Here is a 14,559-nt window from a genome sequence, read left to right as displayed (position 1 = left end):
TCTCATTCTGGCAGCACCGTTGGCTCTGCCTCTGGGCCCATGAGTGGCTGGAAACCAATGGGGAGGAGGAGGGAGGAGAGCCCCCGAGAGCAGCAGGAACATTGACCTCCCTGGGAGACACAGATGCCGCGCACAAGGGGCCGCACATGGCCACACGGTGTAGGCCGTCGGAAGCTGGTGCAGTACGGGAACGCCTGCACACGGAGGGCGCTCAGCACCACTGCCGTCCTGGAGGTGAACGTGGCTTGGAAACAATTAGGGGCACGTTCAATGCATCCTTTGAAAGAGTTCCCCCAAATAACGCCACTCACTCATTTTCCCTGAACGTTTTAGTTCATTAAATAAAACAAGATCGGTGGTTCTTCCTGGTGGAGAAACTATGGAAGTTTTGGCTTCCTTCCCTAGAAAGCCGGCCTGCTCATGGCACTGGGTTCACGTTTGGAGGAGCTCACAGACACCCTGCACCTTAACCTGAGGTCTCCTGGTCCAGATGGATTCCTGACAAGAGAGCAAAGCACACTCCTGTGCTGCCTGGCTCAGCGTGGGCCCCAGACTCCCAGCTGCTCACATCCACCTTGGCTCCCCCAGTGCCCAGGCGAGAGGAGGCATGTTGGTGGAAAGAATAAAGGCACTTCATCAAGACTGTGACCTGTTTATTATTATTTTTAACTCCACTTTTCTATTCTGGTCTGGCTCTCCGTATATTTTTATTTATTAAAATTAAAAGCCTATGCTAAATAAGAGAAACAAAGAAAAACTGTACATTGTAGCCATGTTTAAGGCAGCATTTTGCTGGGTCAGAGGAGAAGGAAGTTATGATGGTGAATCACACGGCATAACCTATGACTGGCTTGAACAGATGGGACCTTGTAAGGTACTATACTAAGAAAGCCAAGTATCTCCTGTTATGTGTTTATTATTGATGGCTTCAAACATCCTGGGGAAATCTGTACCTGAATAAAATTAGAAGCCATAACCCGGAGGCGAGCAGAAGAGTCTCCAGTTCTCGTGAGCAAGACAGGAATCGTCCTCTCCACACAGTGAGCCGTTTCAAGTCTGCCCAGTTTGTGTTTAGGAATATACTGTGTAATTATCATTTTCAACAGTTTCAAAGATGCCTGAAAGACCTAAGAAAAAAGTGAGAAACACGGATAAGCCACTCAACTCAATTCCACTAAAAAGAAACATGAAATTTACTCTCAGTAATCAACAGGAATGTTACACTGAAAACTACACGCTGTCTGAAGGACTGAAAATGGCCAACTGCCAACTGCTGTGCACACAGTTCCCTGCACACGGAGGGCACGGGCTCATCTCTGTGTGTTATGAGGTCTCCGACACCGCCCCTTGAGACCGAGGGTCTGACGTTTCTGCTGAACTGCATAAGGTACTGTGTGAATGCAGACGATGGTGTAACTGGGGATGTTCATTCTTATGGCCCTTTCAGAGTTAGGAAAGTTCACTGGTAACTCCAAGTTCCTCAGGTGTCGGGAAGATCAAACGTGAACGTAGCGTGAACAGTACAGCGGCCAGGCCTCTGTGCACACAGGGCCAGAGGGCACGGCCCATGGGAACAGAGCCCAGGCTCCTCGGCGACCGGGTTTCTTACTCAAGGTCTTCATCCCTAGTGACCTTGTGCTTGGTGATGACAGTGAGTGGACCAGGCTGCTTCCCGGGATACCCTGACCTCCAGGGGATGGCCCGGCAGCTCTCGGCAGACATGGGGGCCCCTGTGGGGTGGCGGGACTCACTGGGGTCACGATGTCGCGGATGGCTCTCCTGACGAGGAAGACGGCGGCCCTCAGCGTGCTCTTCAGGTCCTCTTTTGGGGTGCCCACGGGCGTGTCCGTCAGCTGCTTATGCAGGGTGAGGAGCGCGTCCTCCCGGTGCGACCACGTCTTGGAGTAGGCTCCGGCCACCTGGGAGGGCAGGGGGCGGCCTTCAGGGTGGGCGGTTGGCCCTGTCCCCACCCTAGCACCCCTGGCTTTGGTTTGTGTCAACAAGACACAGCTTTTCTAAACACAGGACCTCCACCCTCTGGGTACATGGGTTTGGAGAAATACTGCTCCTAGCATGGAAAGTTTTAAGTCTGTGTCCATTAAAACACGGACAGTATTAAAAGCTCCAACAGAACTTCTCGAGGCTAATGACGCTCTGGTATTTTCTTTGCTCTGCTGTCCTCGACCCTGGAGCCAGCAGTGCTCCGGGCGGGAGCTGGGTCTGGGCCCCAGGCCTGTGAGCACCGCAAGGAAAGGCCCTGGTTGGGATGTCCCTGGTGGTCCAGTGGTTAAAAGTCCACCTCTCAGGGCAGAGGACGCAGGTTCAATCTCTGGCTGGGGAGCCAGGATCCTCCATGCTGTAGCGCGTGGGCAAATAATTAAAACAGAAAAATAAATAGAAAGAAAGGCCAGGCTCAAAGGGACGCCATCAGGAGACCTGAAATCCTAGCTGATGCTCGTGCTCTCCCACGTGATGACTGATCATCAGGACGTTCCCACTGGACGGTGAGGACAAGGGTGGGACCGGCAGAGGACCAGGAGCCCTGTGGAGCCGCCCACCCCACCCGCCATTGGCCTCTTTCCTTACCAGGGCCTCTCCTAGCACGTCCACAGCAGAGCTGGCTTCCCGCAAGGCCTTCTCCGTCAGGGGCTCTGGCTCGCCTGCGGTGTCTGCCCTTCGAGCCTCGTCGCCGAGCACATCTCTCCTCTCTGCCTCGGAGACCGCCGCCCCGAGCTGCTTGCGGGTCACGGGGAGAGGCCGTTCATCGTAGGGCAGGGAATCAGGCTGTGGGAGGACAGGGCAGCTACAGGGCCTGGCGTGGGGTCCCCCCCTCGCCTGCTGATCCCTGTCTACACCCATAGGCTGACTGCCTGGGACATGTCTGGTCTGAACGATGGTATTTTACTGAAGTATCAGTCTCGTCAGGTTAGAATAATTTATGAATTGGGTGTAACTGAAAAAAATCAGACAGGAGTTTCTATTCCCTTCTAAGCTTGTTACAGACCTAATCAACAAGCTATCTAGATTCTGCCACAATTACTGCTCACCACTAGAGACTTCAACAGCCAAAAGACCACTAGAGTAAAACTTATTACATTCTTCTTCTGGAAAGACCTCTGGTATTTTCTCAGTTCGTTAGTTTACTTGTAACTATCAAGCCTCCTCTGAACGCATCCATTGTCCAGCAGCCCTGCACTAACACACGTGGTGGAAGCCCTGGGTCCTTCTGTCACTCCTTCCAGCGCCTGCAAACCTGCGGCCCTCAGCAGAGGCCTCCCGTGGCCTGTCCTCAGTGACCCACATGAGCAATGAGGCTGCCAGGTGATGAGGCCGGTCTAACCAGGGTAAACCTGGGGCCTGGGGATGGGCTCAGGGTAGGACAGATTCCGCCCACCCTCCCCCACCTCCCCGATGGCAAGATGTCCAGACCGGAAGCTGAGGCCCCTGGGACAGGTCCAGCCCACTGAGAGGGCATCCGGAACCAAGAAAGCGGACCCGCAAGATAGGAGTCAAACCTACCCTGAAACCCATGTGGACTCTTAGACTCCCAGTTATAAACACCAGTAGCCCATTGGAAACAGGCTTTCTGCCATCTGCCACACAGGCAGCTCTAGCAGGGATGGCCTCGTACATGACTTGTCCTGAGATCCCGTCAGGGCGGGAACCTCACTCATTCCCAGAAACACCCTCTCCCACACTGCAGCACGTCTTTGCAGAGAGCAGCAGAGGCTCAGAGGAGGCAGTCTTAGTCACTGGCGGTGTTCCTGAATGCAGGGCGGGGAATGAGGCCCCCTGCTTTTGTTCTCTGATACACTCGTTCCCCAGGAAAGCCCCCACAAGACACAGGGCCTCCATGTCTGCCCACGGCGGGAACCTGAGTTACCTACGTGGGTCTTGGGAGGGGGGTCAGTGGCGGGAGGTGGCCGGTCCACTGTGGGACGCTGAGGAGACACGTCCAGGCAGTGTGATGAAGGCTTCTCCTGAAGAAAAGGGTCCGCAAGCCGGTTTTCTGACACCCTTTCCTCTGGCTGTGGCAGGGAGCGCATGGGCGGCTGGTGGTGGGGGCTGCTGGGACAGGCCAGGGGCTGCAGGGGCAGGTCGAGAGGCCTTCTCATCTGGGGGAAAATGGGCCGTTCAGCTCCCAGTGTCCCCGCCACACAGACCCCACCTCGTTCCCCAGGGGAGCGCTGGCTTGGGAAGACACAGGTGGAAGCTGCACTAACAAGGCCACGTCACGGCCCCCGACTACCTGATGTTACCGTGTGGATCACTCAGGGGACGCTGTACCAAAGCAGGGTGGCTGCTCACAGAGTGGGCGCTGCAGCGTGGAGGCTGCAGGTGGGCGGGAGCACCCGGGCTGGACCCACACGGCCGGTGCTGGTCCCTGTGTGTCTGCAGAGCAGGCTACTTCATGTCACTCTAACAAGTGCAGTGGGCTCAGCTGTGGTCGTGTGCTGGGCTGGCGGAAAGTGCTTTAGGCAGACGACCACATCTCAGGTTCCTTGTTCTCACCGCCATGGAAACAATGGGGAAACTGAGTCCCAGGGAGGATGAGGAATGAGTTTGAGACCACAGAGTGGGGCGGGTGGAGTGGGGCCAGGAGCCAGCAGTGACAGCTAGAGCCTGCACTCCCTGTGCTATCCCCTGGGCACCAGGCCTGTCTCCTGGCCTGGAACACGGGTCTGGACATGGGACCCTCCCCTATTGGCCCGAGCTGTCAGGGGCCCCTCTCCCTGTGCTTCCCAGGACCACATGGGTGGGGCTGCCACCAGGAGACACAGCCATCTGCTGGGAGGCTTCCAAGCTGACCTGCCCCATGTCCATCATTGGAGTCCTCCTGCAGGAGCCTGTGAAGGCTGAGCCCCTGATGCCCACCCGTGTGGATTCGGAGAATAGCTCTCCCGGCCCCCCAACTCCGGGTCCTGCTGCAGGCCCCACCCACCAGCTCGGCGTCCACCAGCTCGTGCAGCTGCAGCTGCTCATACACGCGGCTGCGGAATCGCTCCATCTGCTGCTTCTTCTCCTTGGCCAGGTCGTAGTCTTCCTTCTCCACAGCACAGCGCTTCTCCACCTCGTACCTGCCCAGGCGCTCCCCTACCTGGAGCACACAGCGTCAGCTCTCGTTTCACAGACTTGCTCCCAGTGCAGAGACCGTTTCAAAGTTAACGGTTCGAGGACGGTGTGGGCGACCAGCCTCATGTCCGGGAGACGGGGGAAGGACACAGGGAATGGAGGGGACTGGCCACGGTCGCCTGCAAGCTCACAGCGGTTTAAGCATCTCAGCTTCCTGCTGCCTTAGATGGCATGCGGCCCTGAGGAGGGCTCTGCAGGACTACATGCTCGTGGTCTCTCTCATCTGCTTACACCCCTGAATCCACGCTAACCCTGTGGCCTTCTGAGGCCTGGCCCTTCTCTGGGCAGGCGCCAGGGTAATCAGACACAAAGCCTATCGTGGGTGGCAGAGGAGCTGTTTCCCAGAGGCAGTACCTTCTGCAAGTCAGCGATGGCTTGTTTCAGCTTCTTGGCGTAGTCATAGCGCTCCTTCTGCACGGCCTCACGCTTCCGTTCGTCTAACCGGCGGATGATCTGTGCCACTTCTGGGTCCTGGTACATGTCAAAGGCTAAGTCGTCTAGTGGAGAGATATAATCAGACTTCCTACAGGAAAGAATAGAATATTTTAGAGCCAGTTTTAATCTACGTGATACTGCAGGGGAGGTGCTCTCCACACACTCAGGGCTAAAGATGGGAGATGCCCGCCCCTATGGTATTTCCTGCCAACAAACCTCATTTACTCACTCTCTCATCTATCACCCGCTCATTCATTCTCATTCACTCACTTGTTCACATTCACTCACTCGTTCACATTTGCTCATGCACTTACTCACTCACTCACTCATCCACTCGTTCATTCTCATTCACTCACTCAGTCACTCACTCATTCACTCACCTCTTTCCCCACTCATTCACTCTCTCACTCATGCACTCATTCATATTCACTCATTTCATTCACTCATTCACATTCACTCTCATTCATTCACTCACTCACTCATTCAACAGATATCTCAAATGCAGACTGTGCCCAGCTCTGCTCTGGGTGCTGGGACATGACAGTGCACGAGAATCAGCTCCTGAATCATTTGGAGACTTGGGAAACCAACATCAGAGCCGGCCACGACTAGGCCCTGGCCTTGCAGAGGTTGATTTGGGGGGACTCAGGCTGAGCCCAGGCTTCCATTTCATGCCACAGTAACAGTGACAAGTGTTAAAGATGCTACCACTGGGCTTGTACATCAAGGTGTCCAACTGTACACCATCACCCGGTTCTGCAGATCAGAAAGATCCTTCCTGGAATAAATGACCCAAACATGATCTAAATGACTGGTTTCTCATGAACTCTGACCTCCATTCCTTCCTCCTAGTTCTATGACAGGACAGCAGCTCCTGGGCCTGATGTCTAGAACCATGACACCGATCTAACTCCTCAACAGAAGAGTTAGGGACGTGGTTCAGAACCTCCCCATCTGCGGAATCAGACGTAAACACTTCCTGTTAACTTTGGCTCGGGGGTCCTTATGTGCTGGGAAACTTATTAAAGATGTTATCTGTCATAAGTTTAGCTGATTAATGATAAATTCAAGCAGGACAGGGGACCACGTCCCCTTTCAAAATCATCCTATTTCTGCATGCCTTGACTCAGGTACTGGTGGGCACAGCAGCAGGCACGGTGGCCGTGGCACCTCTGTTAACCTCAGTGAGGACTGACCAGCAGAATGTCTCCATGTGCCCAAGGTCACAGTGACTATTTTTACCTAAATACATACCATATTCTCAAATCTAACTTGCTCTGCCCTGAAGCTCCAGAGATGAAACCAACACTTCATTCTACCATAGAACCCTACAGAGGTTGAGATGATGTTGGAACACCCAGCGTCAGCAGTGCCCATCACTCACAATGCCCCAGTGGCGCCTGTGGACTCAGCCTCAGGTGTGGCCCATGACCTGCTAAGACCTCACTTCACCTTCAGGAAAACCCTGGGTGGGGGTGCAGCAGGACAGGAAGCTGCAGTCTGCTGTCCCCCGTGGCTAACTTGAAGAAGAACTGATTTAAACAGAAGTCACCGTTCCCCAGAGGGCTTTTATCAGAGATACTGAGCCATCAGTGAGCTTGGTCATCTCTGCTCACGAGGGCAGAGCTGCAGGTGGTGCCACCACGATGCTGAAGGAAGCGGAGACGGCACCTGCTGTCAGTGCCCGCCTCCCCCAGGTGCTCCTCATGCCAACCTGACAAGGGGAGGCATCTGCGTGGCTTGTGTAGGTGGGATGGCTCACCCTGCACTGTGCCTTCTTACACACTGAACTGTAAGCGTGGCCTCCACTCCAAGGCACCACGCACACCACCACCTGAGGCGACCCCTGGTCCGCCTCTCACTCAGGCTGCGGGGACCATGAAACCCAGGCCTGTAGGGGCTGGGGAGCTCTGTGGGGACGGGTTCACTGTCTGCCGGGCGCATGACTGGTATCGCCGTGGCTCCGAGTGACAGGCTGGAGAATCGACCCCACATCTGATGCAAACAGAAGAGCCGGCTGTTCTGACCACGTGCCCGTAAGCATGGAGTGACACACACCACAGGTCATGGGCAAACACCATCTACTAATATCGAGGCATCTTATCTTTTCTAAGCATCTTATCCTTTCACTCTTGGGGAGCTGCTGTCAGAAATGGGGCCCTGGGTGTCATTTTGAATTCCTCTCTCCTTAGGCTGGGTGCTGTTAGGCAGGGTGCTGAGGACTTGGTCCCAGAGAGGTGCTGGGACACAGGGAGGAAAGAGCTGTACCCTCAGCTCTGCCCTCCAAGCCTGACCTGCTAAAGAGGCAGCAGGATGGCTAAGTCTTGCACAACTGCGCGCATGCAGAGCGTGGAGAGGCGCTCGGGAGAACCTGGAGACGGGCAGAGGCGCGCAGGAGAACCTGGAGACGGGCAGGTCTCACTCCCTTAAGGACTGAAGCTCTGAGCAGAGGGAGGATGAAGCTCAGTAACTGACAATCTTGGTCAATTGTTCCGTCTATGAATTTACCTGTGCCACTAAAACATCAAAGGATGGCTGACGGCTCTTTTGTTTGGTGATACTGAACCACACAGGAAATGAAGTCCTCTCTGAAGGGTGCTGAATGAAATGTGCTAAACAGAAGGGTGACCTTAATCTGCAGTGTATTCACGACAATCCCATCAGCGGCTTATTCAGCTCCAGACCGCGCTTTGGGGCCCCCGAGTCCAGGGTCCTTTAGAGCTGGCTTCCAGGGAGGAAGTCCCAGAAGTTTACGGCCTGGGGTGGGCGGGGCTCTTACCCAGAGCAAGTTCCTTCAAGAGCTGGGTCCTCCGCATTGTGCCCCAGGTAGTGATCAATCAGCTTCTCTCTGGAGGTCTGTGGGGGAAGTTCCGCTTAGTATCTCAGAGGAAAAGGAACAACGTAAAACAAAGGGATGATATGATATGAAGGGGCTTTGGTGATCCCGTTTGCTGGCGGGACAACTAAACTTCTCGAGCAAAGGAAAGTTTAAAACAACAGCTGCTGAAAAATCACCTGCGAGCTGGTCACCAGACACTTCTGTGAAAATTTATAGGATGACACTTTTGTGACAAAAATGAATGACCCCTCCTTGTTAGAAATAAATGTCTCTCTTTAGGAATGAAACTTCCCCTACTTACAATATTGCTTTCATCACCAAAGTCTGCAGGGTCTCCAATGATATTTACTGCAACCAAAGCAACCTAAGAGAGAATTCACCAACAGAAATTAAGTATAAATGTTAGACAGGACTTAACCCCTTTATAACACTCTGATTCATCCTGTCATCAAATGGGATGATGTACATCTAAATGCACTAATTGCAAAATCTCATGCTAACGTAGAATTATTAATGATTTTCAAATTACATAATATTCTAATGTTGAATCAAGTAGCTATTTTAATGTTTGAAGGATGTTAAAACAGTAACAAAGTTTCAATGCAGCCTTATATTGAAACATCCACCTGAGTTAAGAATGGGATCATATCTACCTGATGGTGGTAAGTTAGACAATGAATGAAAACCGACATTAACGCAGCTCAGTTTGTCCGAGGCAGTGATTCTCCCATGACATGCCCCTGCCCTTGAGAATCACTGAGGCTGAGCTAAAACCCAAGGAACCCCTGGTGAACAAGGAGAGGAAGTGGAGGAAAGAGACGGTTTAGAACTCTGCTGTCATGCATGGACAAGGCACCTGACTCTGTCTCAGACTCTCCTCCAGCTCACCTGCTCAGCATAAACTCTGACTGGCTGGAACACTTGCGTGCCTCTGGAAGGGGCAAGGAGTGTTATAAATATCTGCTTCAATTAAAAAGACTGCTCTGATGCCTCTGATTTCCACTGTGTTAATTATGCCAAAGCAACAGAAAGGGAACCAGAGAGATTCTGGACTGCTTGCCACATGAAATCACCTTCCCAATTTCCATCAGGATATTTACCTTACAAAAGTCTACCTAGAACAGTGTTGTCCAATAGAAATATGATGCCACACAGATAATTTTAAGTTTTCTCCTTGGCAGAGTAAAACAAAGTTTAAAAGAAACAGATAAAATTGATTGTAACAATATATTTAAACTTAATACATCCAAAATGTCTCATCTTGTTACTGAGTCTGGGTGACACACACAGCCCATGCCCGTGGACCAGTCACGCCCCCAGCATACACGGCCACATGTGACTGGTGGCCCTGAATCGGAGGAACAGCTCCAGCGAGCCTAGCACTGCCCCACAGACAGCACCCTGAAGGAAGAGTGCAGGTTCTTCTATGAGGGGAGACACCACTGAGGGGCAGGCCCATGCGTCTCACCTGGTTATACACATTGTACTTGTTGACGTGGTTTTGGTGAAAGATGAGCTTCAGAAACTGCCCCACTGCGTCCACATACACCGACTTCAGTTCCCGGGCTTTGCAGCCTGTCTTCTCATTGTCACAGAGAGACACGTAGCTGGAAGAAAGAACACACCTACGGAACCACGTCGGTGCAGAAACGCTGTCCTTGGCTCCCAGTGAATCCCCCAGGTTCCAAGGCAAGGTAGGCTTGGAATGAAAGGAAAACCAAAGCCTGGGCAAAGTCCAGAAGTCAAACTCTAAACAGTGTTCTCCAGACAAGTTCTGCATCTGAAAAGCAGCCTGAACACGACCGATCAGCGGGAACGCTGCTCAGTGAACACGCTTGGCATGCAGCAGGTGTGCACAAGCTGTGAGATCCGGACCCACACGTGAGGGTGTGAGCAAGCACCACGGCAAGGGGGATGCCGCAGTGTTTACCCACTTTGAGGCAAAACTGTTCAGGCTAGACATCCCCACTATACACGCTAAATTCCACCCTTACCCAAGCCTCCGGAACCGCTCTGCTTGATACGGGGTGAAGTACTCGGGCAGGCTCTCACTGATGTAGAACTCAACTTTGCTGGGGATCATGTACTGATGCGCGAGCAGCTGCAGCTTCCTTATTCGACAACGCTCCACCATCTGAAGAACAATTTCTTGTGGGAACTGGCAAAACCTGAAAGCAAGCACAGTCCTGTTTTCCTGCAGGATCACCATGGAGGGTTTCAGGCAGTCCCCAGCCACACGTCCAGGTAATGGGGCAGCTCTGTGGGTTCTGACGCTGCAGGGGCCCTGGTCCTGGCCCCCTCAAAGCCTTCCAGTCACAGCTGGAACTCAGAGTGGGGTCTGCCGGGCCCCCAGAGTGAATCAAACTTGGAGCGGCTAGTTTGTGGTTTGAAATGAAACCCAAAGTTTATCATGAGATAGACACACGAGATAAACAAGAGGCTGTCCAAGTGAGCCAGAGGATTTCCTGCTGGAACCCACACACTTGGGGAAACCCTTCGCTTTATAGAGTCCCGAGTGGAGTGAGCAATGAGCAATATGTCCTGAGTGCCTCTCACACTTGTTTCAGCAGCCTGGAGGAGAAGCCTATGGTTGACCCCACTGGAGCGTCAGTTTTGCTCAGAAGGCACACAGCCGTCAGAAACCTCAATGCGCAGTACATAATCATGACCAGGGAGACAACACTAGGCTTTGACAGTGGGTGGGGCGTGTGCCGAGCAGGCCAGGCTGGGTGTGCCCAGCAGCAGGTGTCCAGGGGCTACTGGAGCCGGGGAAGTCCTGAGGATGGGGCAGTAGGCAGGGCCCCTCCAGCACACGTCACGATGCCTGAGAGCGCAGCGGTGACCTGGCGGCTGGCCCGCATGGCCCTCTCCCGCCTCTCCTCCCATCTCCTCACTACACCCCTCCAGACAGCTACACACACACGCCAGATGGCCCAGGGAGCCTCCTGTGACCCATCCCTGCTCTCCTGGCCCCATCTCATTTCTTAGCTTCCCCCTCAGCCAACATCACAGGTCACTGACCTCCACGAGGCCAAGTACGACATGCACCTTCTGGTCCTGACCTGGCCCTTCCTGTCCTGTCTATGCCCTGGGTAGGGTTCCAGGCTCCCTTCCCTATGCAGACTCGCCGTGCGTGGGGCATACCCCCGACCCCATGGCTTTGAAAACCTCCCCTCGGGGAGGAACCCCAAGCACACACCACCCTGAGCCTGAACTTGCGCACCTCACAGGTGACCTGACACTGCACACAGGCATCCGAGAGGCGTGAGACACCACACAGACGAACACGCTCCCCGTCCAGCTCCCCGCCCCGCCTGCCAGCCTCCTGCCCGTCCTGACAGAAGGAGTGCACAGGGAGGAACGTTAGGCTGAGCAGATGGGGCTCTGGGCACTTCTGTGTTTGACTGAGAAAGTGGGGCCAGTGACGACAGACAGAACACTCTTATTCTGGGGGTGAGATCCCTGGGGTTTCCTAATACTGAGTTTTCAAAATTGCCACTTTTGTTAAAAAAGACACATGTGGGGCAGGACAGCCAGGAAATGGGGAACCTAGCAACTCGAGCTTCGAATACCCTTCGGCCAAGGCTGCTGTAGACATTTATGATGTTTACTGTTTCTCAATGCAGGGCACAGACACTGTAATTGGTGGTGAGACCATTCTAGACATAGGGACGCAGTAATCTGTGTGAAAAAAATCCTTTATTATTAAAAAAAACAACTACAAAATTGTTTAAGGAAAACTAAGACTACTGACAAAATTTTGAAGTTGTGTATTTTAAAACCCTTCAAAAAAAAAAAAGCTATGGGAATTCCCTGGTGGTACAGTGGTTAGGACTCGACGTTTTTACTGCTGTGGCCAGAGTCTGATGCCTGTCCATGCCTATTGGGAAATGAAGATCCTGTAAACCATGCAGTGCAACCAAAAAAAAAAAAAAAAGGCTATGATTTAGCTATTCAAAGGTAGCTTATTGAGAGTTTATAGATGAATCAACACTACCCCTCAAACTGATTAAAAGAAAGGACAATACATTGTAAAAGCAATGAAGGGAAACCCCATGCAAAATGGAGCCAGAGAAGACCTGAGCAGACCTTTCTCCAGAGAGGACATACAACAGATGACCAACAGGCGCATGGAAAGATGCTCCGCATCACTGATCATTAGAGCAACGCAAATCAAACCTACAATGAGACATCACCTCACATCAGCCACAATGATTATCATCAAAAAAATCCACGAATAAATGCTGGGGAAGGAGTGCAGAGAAGGGAACCCTCCTACACAGTAGGTGGGAATGTAAATTGGTATGGACACCATGGAGAACAGTATGGAGGTTCCCTAAAAAACTAAAACTAGAGCTACCATACGACCCTGAAATCCCACTCCTGGGCACGTACCTGGAGAAAAACATGATCAAAAGGATACATGCACCCCAGTGTTCACTGCAGCACTGTTTACAATGGCCAAGACACAGGAATGGATAAAGAAGATATGCTACATGTATACAATGGAATACTACTCAGTCATTAAAAAGAATGAAATAATGTCATTTGCAGGACATGGATGGACCTAGAGAGAGTCATACTGAGTGAAGTAAGTCAGACAAAGAGGGAGAAATATCATATGACATTCCTTATATGTGGACTCTAAAAAGAAATGATACAAATGAACTTACTTACAAAATAGAAAGAGACTCACAGACTTAGAGAATGAACTACCGTTGCTGGGGAGGTGCGGAGGAAGGGACAGTTAGGGAGCGTGGGATGGACCTGTACACATCGCTATATTTAAAGGAAATAATCAACAAGGACCTACTGTATGGCAGAGAGAACTCTGCTCAATGTTATGCGGCAGCCTGGAAGGGAGGAGAGTTTGGGGAGAATGGATACGTGTATATGTATGGCTGAGGCCCTTCCTGTTCACCTGAAATTATCACAACATCGTTAAACAGCTATACCTCAACACAAAATAAAAAGTTCTAAAAAATTTTTTAAATTGACATACAAAAAATAAAATGGAGCTGGGTCCCTGAGGGGAGCCTTAGGCACGCCCTCCCTTCACCCCAGCCACAGAGACACCGTCATCACCCTGATCTCCTCTCTCCTCCAGTGGACTGTGCTTCAGAGCAGCCCCTGCCAGTTGCTCCTCTTCCCTATAAAGTGAGGTTCTTCTCTCTCCTTTGTCCCGATTCACCCATACTCTCCCCAGCGTGCCTGTCCCAAAAGCAATTTCTCTGCCATTCTGCAATCAGCTCATTCCGCGGGTAAAACAACTGACTGCTTTATTTAAGGCTTACGTCACACGGTGTTCAGAAGTGGGGTCTGCACCTCCCAGAATATTGGAAATAAAAGCAAAAATAAATAAATTGGACCTGATTAAACTTAAACGCTTTTGCACAACAAAGGAAACTATAAGCAAGGTGAAAAGACAGCCTTCAGAATGGGAGAAAATAATAGCAACCAAAGCAACGGACAAAGAATTAGTCTCAAAAATATACAAGCAACTCCTGCAGCTCAATTCCAGAAAAATAAATGACCCAATCAAACAATGGGCCAAAGAACTAAATAGACATTTCTCCAAAGAAGACATACAGATGGATAACAAACACATGAAAAGATGCTCAACATCACTCATTATCAGAGAAATGGAAATCAAAACCACTATGAGGTACCATCTCATGCCAGTCAGAATGGCTGTGATCCAAAAGTCTACAAACAATAAATGCTGGAGAGGGTGTGGAGAAAAGGGAACCCTCTTTTACACTGTTGGTGGGAATGCAAACTAGTACAGCCACTATGGAGAACAGTGTGGAGATTCCTTAAAAAACTGGAAATAGAACTGCCATATAATCCAGCAATCCCACTGCTGGGCATACACACCGAGGAAACCAGAATTTAAAGAGACACATGTACCCCAATGTTCATCGCAGCACTGTTTATAATAGCCAGGGCATGGAAGCAACCTAGATGTCCATCAGCAGATGAATGGATAAGAAAGCTGTGGTACATATACACAATGGAGTATTACTCAGCCATTAAAAAGAATACATTTGAATCAGTTCTAATGAGGTGGATGAAACTGGAGCCTATTATACAGAGTGAAGTAAACCAGAGAGAAAAACACCAATACAGTATACTAATGCATATATATGGAA

The 14,559-nt window shown here is 51.5% G+C and overlaps 1 protein-coding gene across 4 annotated transcripts in view; it reads right to left on the bottom strand.

The window, feature by feature from the left end:
* The window catches only part of CEP104 (centrosomal protein 104), a 40,279-nt gene that overhangs the window by 14,535 nt on the left and 11,185 nt on the right, over positions 1 to 14,559 (bottom strand). For 2 of the 4 annotated variants that reach the window (XM_002694118.7, XM_015475183.3), the window contains exons 3-12: positions 10,402 to 10,575; positions 9,876 to 10,014; positions 8,709 to 8,771; positions 8,348 to 8,424; positions 5,488 to 5,656; positions 4,943 to 5,098; positions 3,888 to 4,115; positions 2,587 to 2,784; positions 1,752 to 1,919; positions 954 to 1,127 (exon numbers count right to left, since the gene is read on the bottom strand). In XM_002694118.7, the coding sequence (XP_002694164.1) occupies positions 954 to 1,127; positions 1,752 to 1,919; positions 2,587 to 2,784; positions 3,888 to 4,115; positions 4,943 to 5,098; positions 5,488 to 5,656; positions 8,348 to 8,424; positions 8,709 to 8,771; positions 9,876 to 10,014; positions 10,402 to 10,575 (1,546 nt within the window). The remainder of the gene's footprint in view (positions 1 to 953; positions 1,128 to 1,751; positions 1,920 to 2,586; positions 2,785 to 3,887; positions 4,116 to 4,942; positions 5,099 to 5,487; positions 5,657 to 8,347; positions 8,425 to 8,708; positions 8,772 to 9,875; positions 10,015 to 10,401; positions 10,576 to 14,559) is intronic. The other 2 variants (XM_024976780.2, XM_010813401.4) reach the window with 2 other exon arrangements.

Source organism: Bos taurus, chromosome 16 (assembly GCF_002263795.3).
Source record: "Bos taurus isolate L1 Dominette 01449 registration number 42190680 breed Hereford chromosome 16, ARS-UCD2.0, whole genome shotgun sequence".
Lineage (NCBI taxonomy): Eukaryota > Metazoa > Chordata > Mammalia > Artiodactyla > Bovidae > Bos > Bos taurus.
This window is presented reverse-complemented; position numbering and strand designations above follow the sequence as displayed.